Source organism: Diabrotica virgifera, chromosome 3 (assembly GCF_917563875.1).
Source record: "Diabrotica virgifera virgifera chromosome 3, PGI_DIABVI_V3a".
Taxonomy (NCBI): Eukaryota; Metazoa; Arthropoda; class Insecta; order Coleoptera; family Chrysomelidae; genus Diabrotica; species Diabrotica virgifera.
Window position 1 is genome coordinate 107,038,835 of NC_065445.1, and position 15,884 is coordinate 107,054,718.

The following is a 15,884-nucleotide window of genomic DNA, read 5'->3' on the forward strand; positions in this document are numbered from 1 at the left end:
ATCGTTGCTTTCGTGGTTGTTTTCTGTGATCTGTTCAGTTGTTGTTGTAACAGCGTTTCTGATTTCCTCCAATTTCTATTCTATATATTGTGTTCTGTCTTCTTTGTTGGTAATGTCTCTAAGTTTGTTGTTCAGTTGCTCGTCTGTTTTCTTTTTGGTTTTTTTATCATAATTGTGACAAAAGTTAAAATAAAACGATAAATTTTAATTACAATTTTATATTTAGGTTATCGTCAATGAAACTAGGCCTTTGAAATTCGTAAAAACGCCATCGCTGCGTTCTGGAAACGAAATAAGCAAAAACGACGAAACGTTAGATCCAGGTTCAGTAGTAAATATTATAAACTCAACTAGTGCAATTGTAACCTTTAAACCTGATATCGAACAACAAAAGAATTTCATTAAAACTCTTGGCGGTAAAGAAAATGAAGGTTTAACTGGACAGTTTGTTGTTCAATACGACGTTGAAAGGGATCCATCTGGTGGTGAAGTAAGTAAATTAATAAAATATTATTACTATGTCTATATTAACATTTTATAATTAGTTTCCAATAAATAATAAACTATAAGAAAAGCTACTGCATATCAGAAAATGTAAAAAACTCTTTGAATTTGTCTACAATTTTTCCTGTAGTTGCAATCTTGTTGTAAGTTACACGGTCTCGTAGGAACAAATAGAATCGCAGTATAATTTACTTCAGCCAAAAGTCTAGTGCCCAAAACGCAACTTTTTTAAAATAACCTCCACCTCCACCTTAAAAGTAATCATAAAAGTGTAAGCTGATTTTTGCAAAAGTTATAAATAATTAATGAATTTGCCTTATTTTTTTGTTTCTCGAGCAACAAATTAATTTAAAACATTTTAGAAAGCGCCATTTGGGAGACTTTTCTATTTCTTAACAGATAAATTGTTTACATATACAGTAGACTCCCGTAAGTTCGGCCACCTCGGGACCGGACCCTAGGCCGAACTTAAAAGTGGCCGAACTAACCGATGCTTATCTAAAAAATGCCCATTTATTGTTTGTATGGATCTAGCAAAAACAAAACACTTGTGCATTAAGTACTAGACAACACAGAGGAATACTTTGACATATATTTAACATAATGTTACGTTTTTAGGAAATATTACGCGAATTGACTTTTAATTATTATTAAATAAATAAAAGACTTACTTGAAATTGTTTATTTATAACACTTACAATTAACACTTATTTAACAACAATATCTAATTTATTTTACACTTTCTAACATTTAATTTATTTACAAATACGACTTATCTACTTTAAAAATACATACATTTCAGCAACCCGATCAAACAATAAAACAATATATCGCGTCGAATATATTAACTGACTGCCTGCTGCTTAAAAATCATCCGCTTATATAGATACGGCTCTGCTTCGAGAACAGTCAGGAAGGCCTGAGGCGGGTCCACGCCTATCATCGGGGAAACTTCTGGATTAGCGGAGACAATACTCGTCGATGACGTGTCGCTGTTGTTTGTTGACTACTAGGGGCAGGGCCGGCCTCAGTTAGAAATTCGTCACATTGCCCCCTCCTTAAAAGATGGTTCCTCCTGGAACCTTGTCAGGACTGGAACTGGATGCTGGTATCGGCAACTGGACCCTCTTTTACAACTCCCAGTTGTATAAAAGTGACAGAGGACGGTCTTCTTTCCGCACCAGTAACTATGCGGATTGCAACAGACTAACACCTGGACCTCGGTGTCTTGGAAAATTTCTTCTACCATATTTCGGATAACTCTCCAGTCTAATTGGCTGCATTCTAACTTTGGTATGGCTAACTTTTGCACGTCGGACTCCAACACGTGCTCTCTCAATTGAATTAATGCATCCCATACATCTTGGTAGGTAGGTTGGTCACGGACAGTGTCTTTTGTTACCAGATAGAATAGGTAACGTGATGCATCTTGGAGTTTCAATGCTTTGCCAGGAGCTGGCAGTTGGCATTGAAGTTCTGCAACTCGACCAAACTTCCTTCGGAAGGCGGATGCCAACCCTCGTGCGTCTTTGATACTGGCCGGGATGGTATGGGCCAGCGAATAGTCATCGGGAAGTGCGAGAAGATCTCGCTTTTCTTCAGTGGTAACACCATGTCTTGCTTTACCGGTACCTCCGTAGGCACCCATGAACTCTTCAAAGGTAAGGTCAGGTATTTCTCGAACTTGGTTGACTTCCACTTCCTCATCTACGTCGTGGTCTCCCTCGTACGGCGCCAACCGATTATGGTGGACTATCATCGGCTTTCCCCTAGGAATCTTGCTTATTCGGTAGATAACGTCATTGATTTTCTTGACAATGAGGTACGGACCTTCCCAGAACTGCTGCAACTTGGGAGAACAACCTGTTCGCTTCTTTGGATTATAAAGCCAGACTTTGTCGTTCTCCTTGAAACATCCCTTCTCAACTTGGGTATCGTATCGTTTCTTCATTCGGTCGCTAGCGATCTGAAGATTAGAACGGACCAACTCATGTATATCGTCCATTCTTCTTCGTAATTCATTCACGTAATCCTCACCAGCAACATCTTCTCCAGGTCAACATCCAAACTCTAGATCACAGGGTAGACGCATCTCACGTCCAAATAGGACTTTTGCTGGTGTTTGGCCAGTTGATTCATTAACAGCAGATCTATAGGCCATTGCGAAGAACGGAAGGTACTGGTCCCAGTCTCGTTGATGATTGGACACCATCTTTGTCAAATACTTGCCGACTGTCCTATTCATACGCTCCACCATTCCATCTGATTGCGGGTGATAGGCCGTGGTTCTTGTCTTCTTCATGCCTAGTTTATCACAGATTCCTTGAAATAGATCGCTCTCAAAGTTTCTTCCTTGGTCACTATGGATCTCCAGAGGTACTCCGAATCGGCTGATACAGTCTCTGATTAGCACATCTGCAATAGTGGCGGCCTTCTGGTCTGGAATTGCGTAGATCTCAACCCATTTCGTGAAGTAATCCATTACCACCAACATGTATTTGCATCCATTGTCACTTTCTGGAAATGGCCCGGCAATATCCAAAGCTATTCTTTCAAACGGACTTCCAACATTGTATTGTCTCATAGGAGCCTTTCTTTTCCGGTAGGGTCCGTTACTTGTAGCACAGGTAGTACATTTCTTACACCAGTCCTTCACATCGTCGGAACTATTCATCCAATAAAATCGTTCCCGAATTCTCTGAAGGGTCTTCTTTACACCAAAATGCCCTCCTGATGGACTGTCGTGTAACTGACGAAGTACTTCGGCTACTCTGCTCTTTGGAATCACCAACTGTGTTCTCCTCACTGAACCATCATCATTTTCTATTACTCGTTTAAGCAAACTGTCTTCCAAGATAAATGAGTCCCACTGGGCCCAATACGTCTTAACTACTGAGCCTAGGCTTGATATTTCTTGCCAAGATGGTCGACGATTTTCTTCTTTCCATTTTCGAATCTTCTGTAAAACTGGATCTTTTTCTTGTTCTTCCTTGATCTTGGTAGGCGTCCACTCGTCGTTGACCACTGTTGTTCTTAGTACTGCTGCTTCTTTCGACTCTGTTTTGTTGCAATGGGAACATTCTGCTGGACACGGTCTTCTAGATAGAGAATCAGCGTTTCTGTGGCTAACTCCGGCCCGATGCTCGATCTTGAAATCATATTCTTGAAGTCGTTCAATCCATCTGGCTATCTGACCCTCTGGATTCTTAAACTGCATTAACCATTTAAGGGCGGCATGGTCGGTTCGGATTAGAAACTTCCTTCCGTAGAGGTATTGATAGAAGTGTTCCACTGATTTTACTACTGCTAGAAGTTCTCTTCTCGTGACGCAATAATTTCGTTCAGGTTTTGAAAGCACTTTACTAAAATATCCAAGGACTCGTTCCTGTCCTCCTTGGATCTGCGACAGCACTCCTCCAATTCCCACATTACTTGCATCCGTATCTAAGATGAACTCTCCTTCTGGCAGTGGATACCCTAATATTGGCGCTGTAATTAAATGCCCCTTCAAAGTTTCAAAGGCCGTTTGGCAGTCTCCATCCCAGCAATAATCTCTTGCTTCCTCTGTAAGTCGCGTTAATGGCTTAGCGATATCTGCAAACTTCTTAATGAACCTCCGGTAGTAAGTACATAGTCCCAGAAAACTTCTCACTTGATGTTTATCAGTTGGTTCAGGCTATTCCTTAATGGAATCGATTTTTCCTTTGTCCACGGCCACTCCTTCTTTGCTGGCTATATGGCCTAAATAATTGACTTTACTTTGAAATAGCTGGCATTTCTTGGGATTTAACATTAACTGGGCAGCTTTAAGTCGATTAAAAACGTCTTCTAAATTCTTCAGGTGGTCTTCAAACGTCTCCCCCAAAACGATTATGTCGTCTAAATACACCAGGCATGTTTTCCAAGATAACCCTCTCAACACATTTTCCATCAGCCTCTCAAATGTCGCAGGAGCATTACAGAGTCCAAACGGCATAACGTTGAATTCCCATAATCCAGATCCTGTCGTAAAGGCCGTCTTCTCTTTGTCCACTGGATCCATTTCTACCTGCCAATATCCAGACTTCAAGTCCAACGTAGAAAACAATTTACTTCCAGCTAATGTGTCCAACGTGTCGTCGATCCGAGGCAGAGGATAACTATCTTTCTTGGTAACATTGTTCAACAAACGGTAGTCCACACAGAACCTCGTAGTTCCATCTTTCTTCTTGACCAGGACCACCGGAGAGACCCATGGGCTCGTAGAAGTTTCTATCACCCCGTCTTTCTTCATTTCTTGAACAATCCTTTCAGCTTCCTCTCTCTTCGCCTGTGGTAATCGTCGAGCTGATTGACGAATTGGCCTAGCGGTACCAGTGTCAATTTTATGTTTGACAACTGTCGTTCTTCCTGTCTTTCCTCCTTTCGGTACGAATATGTCACGATATTGCCTAAGAAATTCCCTTAATTTCCTTTTTTCCATTTGATTTAGAGATTGGCCTGCAACTGCAACCATTTGGTCGAACTTGTCGTTGGAATTATCTGATGTTGTCGTCTGACGGATTATGGACGTCACGGGTACACAAGTTCCTACTTTTGTCTCCTTCTTGATGGTCACCGGGTAGTCATTGACATTAATCAATCTCACGGGAATTTCTTTAGCAGAAGTAACCAATTCCTTTCCAATTATGATCCCTCGGCCAACCTCCTCGTCGTGGTTCCATGGCTCCATCATAACAGGTGTTCCTTCTTCTACAATTCCCTGTAGCCGCGCTACGATGATCGTTTCACTCCTCGCAGGCACAACTGTATCTTCTCTAATAGCTGCTAGCATAGTGCTGTCATCATGTGGATGAAGAAATACCTCCTCGTTGCCAACTTTGATTACCCTGTTCTTAAAATCCAATTGAAATCCACGCAAATTCATTACGTCCATTCCTAATATAACATCTTCTTCGATGTCTGCAACTATGACAGTATGGACGAACTTTTCTGCTCCAATCCCCAATTGTATCTGGATTTCTCCGTGTATGTTGTCATTTTCACCTGTGACAGTCCGCAGTCGCAACCTCGTTGGTAAGAGTTTCTTACGACTGTTTATAACTGACGGTCGTATAATGGTCCTGGTCGCTCCGGTATCCACCAACAATGTATACTTTTTACCATTTATTTCTCCATCTACATATACATTATCTTCACGACATTTCAAAGAAGCTATTAGTATTAGATGGTCTTTAGAGGAGTTCTGAGTCGAGGCTGCCCCCCTAGGGTCTGTGTGTTCTCTTATTTCCTGCTGATGAGTTTCTTGATTTGCGTTCTTCCTTAAACTCCGTGCGTACCCCTTTTCACCACAATTGCAGCAATTCATGGTCTTTGTTTTCTTGTAGGAAATGCCCTTTATCATATTGACAATCTGGTCCAGTTTGTTTTCATCCTCTTCCTCTTTCACAGTCCTAACTTTACTGTACCCGCCAGAGGCCTGGGTAGCTGATTCGTATTCGAGGGCGGCAGATAAGACATCAACCAGCGTCTTGTGACGAGCTAATCGCAGTGTTCTTTGCATTTCATGATCACGAAGGCCATCAATGAATGTTTGAACAGCCAACTTTTCCATCATGTCTTCGGGAGCTGTTGGATATGCATATCGTACCAACCTGGCAATATCGACTTCGTATTCTTGAAGAGCTTCATCTTTCTTTTGTCTTCGATTTTTAAACTGCGACTGATAGACATGCTCTAAATGTTCGTGTCCGTATCGCATATTCAGTCTCTTTTTAAGCTGCTCGAAGTCATCTGTCTCCTCTACGGCTATGGTCTGGAGGACATCCAAAGCGTCGCCTCGAAGAGCAATAGTGAGGTTTACAGCTTTTTCTTTTTCGGACCATCCGTTCGCTCTGGCCGCCGATTCGAACTGTTTCATGTAGTTGTTCCATGATGACTTTCCGTCGAAATTTGGCACCTTAACACGAGCATGACCTACACTCCCTTCAACTATCGACCGTGGCTCCAACTTGTATTTGGTTTCATCATCTTTAATATCTGTTAAGATGGGTTCCACCACTTTGTCCACTTTTTCCGTTTCCTCCAGTTTCTTTTCTATTTCCTTGATCTTTTCTTCAAAGGTAGATTTTATGGACGATATCTTGTCGTCAAAATCCGAAGTGACTTTAGAGATCTCGTTAGTCATTTTGCTGTCAAGGGATGAAATATCACCCGAAACTTTCTTCTCTAATGATGCAATGTCTGTCGAAACCTTCAAAACATCCGAGGAAACTTGGGAAATTTCACCAGAAACCTTTTTCTCTAACGATGTGATCTCTGTTGAAACTTTGTTCTCCAGCGATGTAATGTCTGTCGAAACTTGGGAGATTTCACTAGAAACTTTGCTCTCTAACGATGTAATGTCTGTCGAAACTTTAGAAACATCGGAGGAAACTTTAGAAACATCGGAGGAAACTTTCGAAATCGACGAGATCACAGCAGCATGCTTGTCTTCAAACAAATAGGTTTCTGGATCTTGACCCTCTTCTTGAAGAGCGTTCTTTAGACGTTCGACTAGATCAGCCTTTTTCCCAGTAGTGTCCATGTCTCTCTCTTCTAACTGGTTGCGGAGCTCCTTAACGATCAATTCAGTGATTTTCTTATGTTGTGAAGACATTGTCACACACTTTATTTATTACGATTTATATTTTATTTATTTTTAAAAGTTCCACAGTCTATTTAAACCGAAAATTTACGTTAAATTTATGTATTTCAAGTATCCTCACTTCTGCACCATTTTGTTACGTTTTTAGGAAATATTACGCGAATTGACTTTTAATTATTATTAAATAAATAAAAGACTTACTTGAAATTGTTTATTTATAACACTTACAATTAACACTTATTTAACAACAATATCTAATTTATTTTACACTTTCTAACATTTAATTTATTTACAAATACGACTTATCTACTTTAAAAATACATACATTTCAGCAACCCGATCAAACAATAAAACAATATATCGCGTCGAATATATTAACTGACTGCCTGCTGCTTAAAAATCATCCGCTTATATAGATACGGCTCTGCTTCGAGAACAGTCAGGAAGGCCTGAGGCGGGTCCACGCCTATCATCGGGGAAACTTCTGGATTAGCGGAGACAATACTCGTCGATGACGTGTCGCTGTTGTTTGTTGACTACTAGGGGCAGGGCCGGCCTCAGTTAGAAATTCGTCACAATAATATGAAAAGATATACCCTTACAAAAATACTATAAAACAATACTTACAGAACTCTAGACCTAATGAAATTTAAAAATATTATTGCACATTGGTGGTTTGGCTTCTTAAACACTTAATAACACTTCTTAACACTTCTTAAAAGTCAGTAATTTTTTTCTGAATTTTCTTTTCTAATGATTTTTGATGTGCAAAGTGTGTGACTAATGCTCAGAGAGTCGGCCGGACTAAGCGGAGACCGAACTAACTGAGGCCAAACTTACGGGAGTCTACTGTAAGTTTAAATATAAAAAAAAAAATTTTAATGATAAGCGAAAATTTCAACAGAAAGGTTGGATTACCTGGCTACTGAGGTATCTGTGTTGAGAAAAACCTAATAGGAGGACAAAATGTACCCATCTGCTTGCTGAATGAAACATTGTTTTTATTAAATTTTATACATAGACAACACGATCAGCATGGGTTGCCTATCAAAAACGTGTCAAAAACTTTTCATATACCCTATTCCACGAACATACGCCTGTTTTGGATTACTTCGACAACGAATATTTTACTGTGCAAAATAAGAAGAACGAAAGTAAATTGCAAATTACATTGTTTTTTATTGGAATAATTATTAGCGCCTTTTACTTTCGTACTTCATATGTTGCACAGTAAAATATTCGTTGTCGAAGTAATCCAAAACAGGCGTATGTTCGTGGAATGACCCATAATTACAGTTTTCAATATTCTGAAAAATAAAGCTAGTTTACTCTTGAGCGAAATTCATATTTTTCGACGTACCTCGTATAATATTCATAAAATTTGATATTTGATGGTTGAATCTTAGGTTTTAGACCATGCAGAGCTTTTTATGAAAAATAAGTTTTTTTCGTAAAATTAATAATAAAAAAGTTTTCCATATGGTTCCAACTTACAGGGACATACTGTATATCAAATAATTTTTATCCATTAAACAGATCGGTGTAGGTCGGCCATATATCGTACATATCTTAGACTATTTATTATCAGTATCTAGTAATTACACGAGAGCTCTAAAATTATCGATTTGTATCCCGAGTGACACTTTGACAGTTTTCATTTCACGACCCGAAGGAGAGTGAAATTATGTCAAGGTGTCACGAGGGCAAAACAAATCGGTAATTTTTGAGAGCTCGAGAGTAATTGGGTAAGATTATTTCATGAATAAAACCGTTTTTTAAATCATTTTAACTAATATTTTGTTGACATCTTCGCCTGAATATTTACTAAACCTGTTCATGGTGTTCTCTTTGACAAGTTGTAAAAGATTAATTGTCATTAATGTCACTGAATGTTCATTTTTGTGTAGCAACGAAGGGCATCTGACGTAACACTTGACGACGGGAAATTATCGAAAAAAAATTCACACTCTACTTCTTATTCTTGTAGCTTTCTATTGGTCAGAATCTCTATAAATGAAATAATCATTACAATTTATTTAGCGCTCAGATGACAGCAACGAATATAATGTTTCTCTTATTTAGGTACTACTTCACGATGGCTATTTTGTCCACTTTTTCGCACCAGAAAATATAAAACCTCTTACTGAACACATCGTTTTCATCTTGGATACCAGTGGCAGCATGTATGGTACAAAATTAAAACAGTTGAAAGATGCAATGGCGAGTATTTTAAGCCAACTGAAAGAAGATGATACTTTCCACATTATTGAATTTAATACGTATGTGTATGTATGGGATATAAATAATAAAGAAAAAATTAAAGTCAACATTACCGATGATGATAAGCCTTTCGAAGATGTAGTGGTATGTATATTTTAGTTTGTTTTATTTCTTTTCTTTTTTATGATTCTGAAATTTTTTTATACTCGTACCGGTAATAAACTACAATTTTCTATTTCCAACATTAACATCGTTTTCAAGTTACAAGTTTTATTATTGTGAAAATTTTTTGCTCAATTAGAAATCCAATGAAATCAATTAATTTGTGGTCATCTGATTGAATACAACCAATAAAACCAACATTATACTGAAAACAGATCCCATGGGCTGTTTTCACTCAATCATGTAGCTATGGATACCTACATTTCGTTTCATTTCGATTTTGACATTTCAAATATTCAATATTTCAAAATGTCACGATTTGGTTGTAATACTGAGGAGAATATTAATGAAATTATCGAATCAAATATACCAAAGAATACTGTTTACAGTAAAAAATTTTCTATCCGAATAACCCTCGAACATTGATAAATGCTCAAAAATTTTTTAACAACTTTCTCAAACTTGTTGCTTACAGGCAACACACCTCCGCCTACGGCGTCGGTCTGTTTCCAAGCAACAAGCTTTCGAAATCTGTTATAAAATTTTTTCGAACAATTATCAATGTCCTTGGGTTATTACTACTGAAAACAATCTCTATAAAGGTGGGTTTATACGCTACGAGATATCGTCGCGATTTCTCGGCGACGCGATTGACAAAGTTATTGTTCCGAGAAATCGAAGAGTGAAGTATTGTTTACACCCTTCGATAAATTGTAACAATTTTCTATTGTATTCCGTCGTCACCAACTATCGACCCCATTAAAGCCGTACCCATAGAGGAAGTAGTAGTGTCAGTATTACTCGAATTTTTATTAAGAAAAAAAAAGGAAAAATCACGAAAAAAAAACAGATCAAACCCTGTCGGAGTATTCTTTTCTCTTAACGAGACACAAACACATGTGACTTTTCGAAAGTTCGCTGAACTCACTCAAAGACTCGCGAGGGGTTTGTCTTGATATTTCTGCCTTCAGAAAATTGTAGCAAGAAATCGCTGCATGCTGTTTAGACGTTCAGACAAGTTGGTACGATTCACCGAAATTGATCCGGAGACGACCAATCATGCAATCTAACTCCAGTCCGATAAATCGCTGCGATATCACGTTTACACACTATGATAAATTGAGACAACTCGATCGTTTCGATAAATTGCTCGCATTTATCGCAGCGTCTAAACCGGCATTAACAAAAAAATATACATAAAAAATATTTTTAGCAATTGCCGATATTTTATTCAAAACAATATTTCTTAATTTTTATGTATCCTTGATCATTTGTATTCAATAGGTTAATTTGACGATTGTACTAAGAGTACCTACTCTAAGACAGTGTATGTTGGGTGGTGAACAAAAAAGAAGAAACATCATTGCATATCTACCAATTAAGTGTGCTAAAGAAAGGTATGAGGAGAAGTTTTCATAGAGAAAAAACGAGTAGATGAAGAAAACGAACAAACGCCGAAGTTCATGCGTTGTATATGTAAAGCTAGAAAAAATCAAGATCGGTAAAACAAAAGTACTTCTCTAGTTGGAAGTCGTAACAAGAATAACAGAGGGAGGATGGTCAAAAACACATTGCTGAGAAGTTAAACAAGAATATGGCGACCACGAAAAATATATTATCCTAAAAAACTTTGAAATTAAAAAGTACAAATACATAGACCAATTATTGGTATACGTATTTAATTTACAAATAAATAAAATAAAAACTCAAATGGATTAAAATAATTGTTCATAACAAACGTTTTCGGACTTATCAGTCCATCCTCAGTGAACTTTGCAGTACTCGCGCCAATAACCGCAAAGCCAAACAGTGGTTGAATTAAATTGTTGTTTACATAAAAGTATTAAATTAGCCAACTATAATTCGATGACAATAGATCCGGGAACTGCGTTTGTCCATACTCAAAATAGCAAATTACATATTTGTATTGGATCGCCATTGCCTGCAAATTTAGGAGTTGCTAGAATGTTGGAAAATAATGACCGGCGTACAACTACACTCCGCTCCGTTTGATGAAGGTTAAAATATAGTTGTGATACTCTGTAATTACCTGTACATAGTTCTACCTGAAAATATTTACTATTGTGATCCCATTGAACAAGTTGTAGAAATCGAATAGAATTTCATATTTTGTATTTTTATAGATATTTCGGTTTATAGCGCCTTACGTCGCCTTCTGACTCCTACTCCTAGCTCTAGTCTTCATTGGTCCCTATCTTCCCATAGGTGTGTGTTCTTCGAGATTCCTCTTGCTCAGGTCTCTCCAACTTCATCTAGGTGTTTCTCTCTTTCACCTTTCATGGGGTTTCCATTTTAGAATTCGTTTTGACAGTCTCTCCTCAGCCATTCTCTCTATATGGACAAATCAGATTAATTATGTTTGTAAATATGTATGATTTCTCTTATGTGGTCGTTTGTTACATTTTCTTGCCTTGACTTTCCAGCTGAACGTCACCAGATATCCATTTCGGTTATGTTAAGCATTTTCACTGTTGTATTCTATATTGTCCACACTTCCGCGCCGTACGTAACTATGCTTTTATTAATGGTATTGTAAATTCTCCTGTTGTTGTTCTTGGGCATCGCTTGGTTCCGTAGAATACTATGTAGTTATTGTGTGGTGTTTTTATATAGTTTGTCTTATAGCGAATAAAATTTTTTTAACCTTTTTCTGCTCTTTCCATACATTCACTTGTATTTAAATTTAAGACAACATTGAAACGGCATTAACAATCCGGTCACACTGAGTCTTCAGTCCTCATTTAAACACGTACCTATTTGTTTGATATTTTTTAACAAAATACTAATACACAACCACGAGGCTAGAACTCGTGTGGTGCCCGAATACACACTTTATTTAACATACTCTTTATGCAAAATAATAATTATTGTATTATTTCAGAAAGCTGTACTTCCACCTGCAATTCAAGCTACAAAAGAAAATATAGTGAAAGGAAAAGAGGTGATAGAGAAACTTCAGGACGAAGGCATAACAAATATGCTTTCTAGTTTAATAACTGGTCTACATTTAGCAAAATCTACTTATAAAAATGAATCTGAAAAGACACATCATCAGCCCATTGTCATCTTTTTGACAGACGGAGATCCAACAGCTGGCATCATTAATACAGATGAAATTACAAATATCGTAAGTATTTCTTATTACATCGATAAACCTCAATCAGGACATTTAAGTGGAGGCTAAATCGAAGCATAATTTAAATGACGAAATACTTTAATGGTTTAATGTAGTAATGGGACTTGATTTCACTACCGGTGATTCAGTCACCATGATTTATAAATCACCGATAACTACCGTTTCTGGCTAACTTCGATAACCGTGATCAGTGACCAGATATATAATTTTTCACAGTTTATAAAAAAAATTACGTGAAATTCTAGAGATATTTTTAGTTATATTTAAAGAGGAAGCGTTATCAAGAAAGTTTTATTTTCCTTTTTAAATGGATTACTTTATTGTTAGTATTGGTAAATTTATATTACTTATAAGTCAAAATATCTAGTTGCATTAGTTAAACATATTTAATATCAGCAATACATGTATTTATATAGGGTGAGGCAGATAACTGCCTATTAGAAATATTTAGAGAACTAAAGGCAACAGAATCATGAAAATTGTAATGAAGGGGTTTTGAAGGGTGATCTATTTAATGAAAATATTTTCATAAATTTTCCACTTCCGGTTATATCGGAAGTTGCTTAAAATTTCGTTTTTTAAATGGGACACCCTGTATATTTTTACATTTTTAGATTCTACTCGATGTCTTCTTTCTTAAAATATGTGGTTTTGTAATGTTATACAGGGTAGTTTAAAAGCTAATTACGTTTTTTTATTAATTTCGTAGCAACTTTCACACCCAGTAGAATTGTAGTAGTTGGATATCAAAAACTCTATTTATGTTAAAATGATTTTTAATATAGTCTACTATTATCAAAAATTATTAGTATAGCTAAATGTTAAATTTTAGTATACAGAGTTGGTCGAAACTCGGAATGAGGATTTTCTGAATTTTCTTAAATGGAAATGGATGGTATTTTAGTATTGCAATGTAAAGACATTTTATGGTACTTTTTTATTTCTTAAGCATTCCCTATACCTAAATGCTTTAATTTGTGCTTAATTGTTAATCGCGCCAAGAATGTTAACTACGTAGGTATTTTGATAGCTCAACCATTATTGGCAATTTAAAAGATCAGTCTAGATTAATATGTATTTATTTCCGAAAAATTATTTGTGATTGAATATTTTCACGGACAACCTAATAAAATTTCACGTATTTTTTGTTGAAATTAATGTTTGGCTTGAATCACCAATAACTCACAAATTAAAGCAGTTAGGTATAGGGAATGCTTAAGAAATAAAAAAGTAGCATAAAATATCATTTCATTACAATAATAAAATATATGGTGTTCCATTTAAGAAAACTCAGAAAATACTCTTTCCGAGTTTCGACCAACCCTGTATAGTACAATTCAACATTTAGCTATACTAACAGTTTTTAACAATACTAGACTATATTAAAAAGTATTTTAACATAAATAGAGTTTTTGATGTCAAACTACTACAATTCTACAGGGTGTTAATGTTGCTAGGAAATTAAGAGAAAATCGTAATTATCTTTTAAACTACCCTGTATAACATTACAAAACCTCATATTTTAAGAAAGAAGACATCCAGGAGAATCCAAAAATGTAAAAATATACAGGATGTTCCATTTAAAAAAACGAAGTTATAAGCCATTTCCGGTATATCCGGAAGTAGCAAATCGATGAAAACGTTTTCATTAAAGAGATCACTCTTCAATACCCCTTCATTCCAATTTTCATGATTCTGTTTCCTTTAGTTCTCGAGATATTTCTAATAGGACTTTTATCTGCCTCACCCTGTATAGTAGTCCATTCTTTCACGGTTTTTGCTCTAAATTTTAAAGAACCGCTTGGATTGACATGAAATTTGGCATACGCATAGCTTACATGTCAAAGAAAAAAAGTGATATTGTGCCGATGTGTGCTTTTGCCCTGGGGGTGACTTTCACCCCTTCGTGGGGGTGAAAAAATATAAGTCCAAAATAAGTCCGGAAATGGATAAACTGACTAATTTTAAGTAACTTTTGTTATATAGAGCTTTTTCGCCAAGTTAACACTTTTCGAGTTATTTGCGAGTGAATATGTTCATTTTTCAACAAAATAACTACATTTTTAGACGGTTTTTCGCAAATAACTCAAAAAGTAAGTATTTTGTCGAATAAAACGTTCCAAGTAAAAATATAGCCTGTAAAAAAGTAAAAAAAATAGTGTACGCGTTAGGTCTCTGGACCTCGTAAAACCGGAGTTATAGCCAATGAAAAATAGATTCATATTCACCAAATTTCAAATAGAATACTTCGAAGTGAAATATCCAAAAAATTAAGCACTTTTTGGGGAAAACCCATTATAACTTTTTTAAAGTGTTTAAAAAAAGCTTTATTTCTGTTTTTACAAAAAGTTTCTACCATTAAATTTGAGCAAGTTACGCTCAAAATAAAGTTGGTCCCTTTTGTTTTGGCAAAAAAAAATTGGGAAGACCACCCCCTAATTAGCAACTTAAATGAAATTAATCCTTACCGCTCCACAAATTATTTTACTTATGTTGTGTTTATATGATCTGTAAGTTTCATCGATTCAAAGTGCTTATTTTGAAAAAAATTTGGTTTTAAAATAAAATTTTTAAAAATTTTAATTTTGAAAAATATGCTTTTTTCAAAATAACTTAAAAATTGTTAGATACCAAAAATCTCGAAAAACAAAAAAAGTCAGCATTGCTTTTCTGAATATCATGTATTTTTTTGTTTTTCTGTTAGACAAAAATTGATTAAGATTTGGTGTTTCTAAATTTGCATACATTCGTGATCAGTGACTCGTTCAACCCCTTTTAACTACAGCCCTTTCAAAAATAAGGACTGTAAACCGATGAAACTTACAGATCATATAAACAATACATACATGAGTCAAGAAATTTGTGAAGTCGTAACGATTAAGTTCATTTGAGATACTAATTAGGGGGCGATTTTCCCGATTTTTCTACCAAAAAAAAGGGACTAACTTTATTTTGAGCGTAACTTGTTTACTTTTGATGCTAGAAATTTTTTTTAAAACAAAAATGAAGCTTTTTTTAAACACTTTAAATAAGTTGTAATGATTAATTATTTATATGGGAAATAAGCCACAATTAAAATGAAAAAAAATATTTTATTAACGTTTCGACGCCCAAATCGGGTGCCGTTGTCAAAATACAAAATATTACTAAAATAAACTAAAGTGTTGTTGCTAAGCAAAAAAATTCTTCTAATAATTTATTTAATCTCACTCATTT

The 15,884-nt window shown here is 36.0% G+C and overlaps 1 protein-coding gene across 2 annotated transcripts in view; it reads left to right on the forward strand.

Moving 5' to 3' along the window:
* Window positions 1-15,884, forward strand: part of LOC126882017 (inter-alpha-trypsin inhibitor heavy chain H4-like) — a 97,592-nt gene that overhangs the window by 39,843 nt on the left and 41,865 nt on the right. For both annotated transcript variants that reach the window (XM_050646787.1, XM_050646788.1), the window contains 3 exons: window positions 227-490; window positions 9,212-9,493; window positions 12,414-12,659. In XM_050646787.1, the coding sequence (XP_050502744.1) occupies window positions 227-490; window positions 9,212-9,493; window positions 12,414-12,659 (792 nt within the window). The remainder of the gene's footprint in view (window positions 1-226; window positions 491-9,211; window positions 9,494-12,413; window positions 12,660-15,884) is intronic.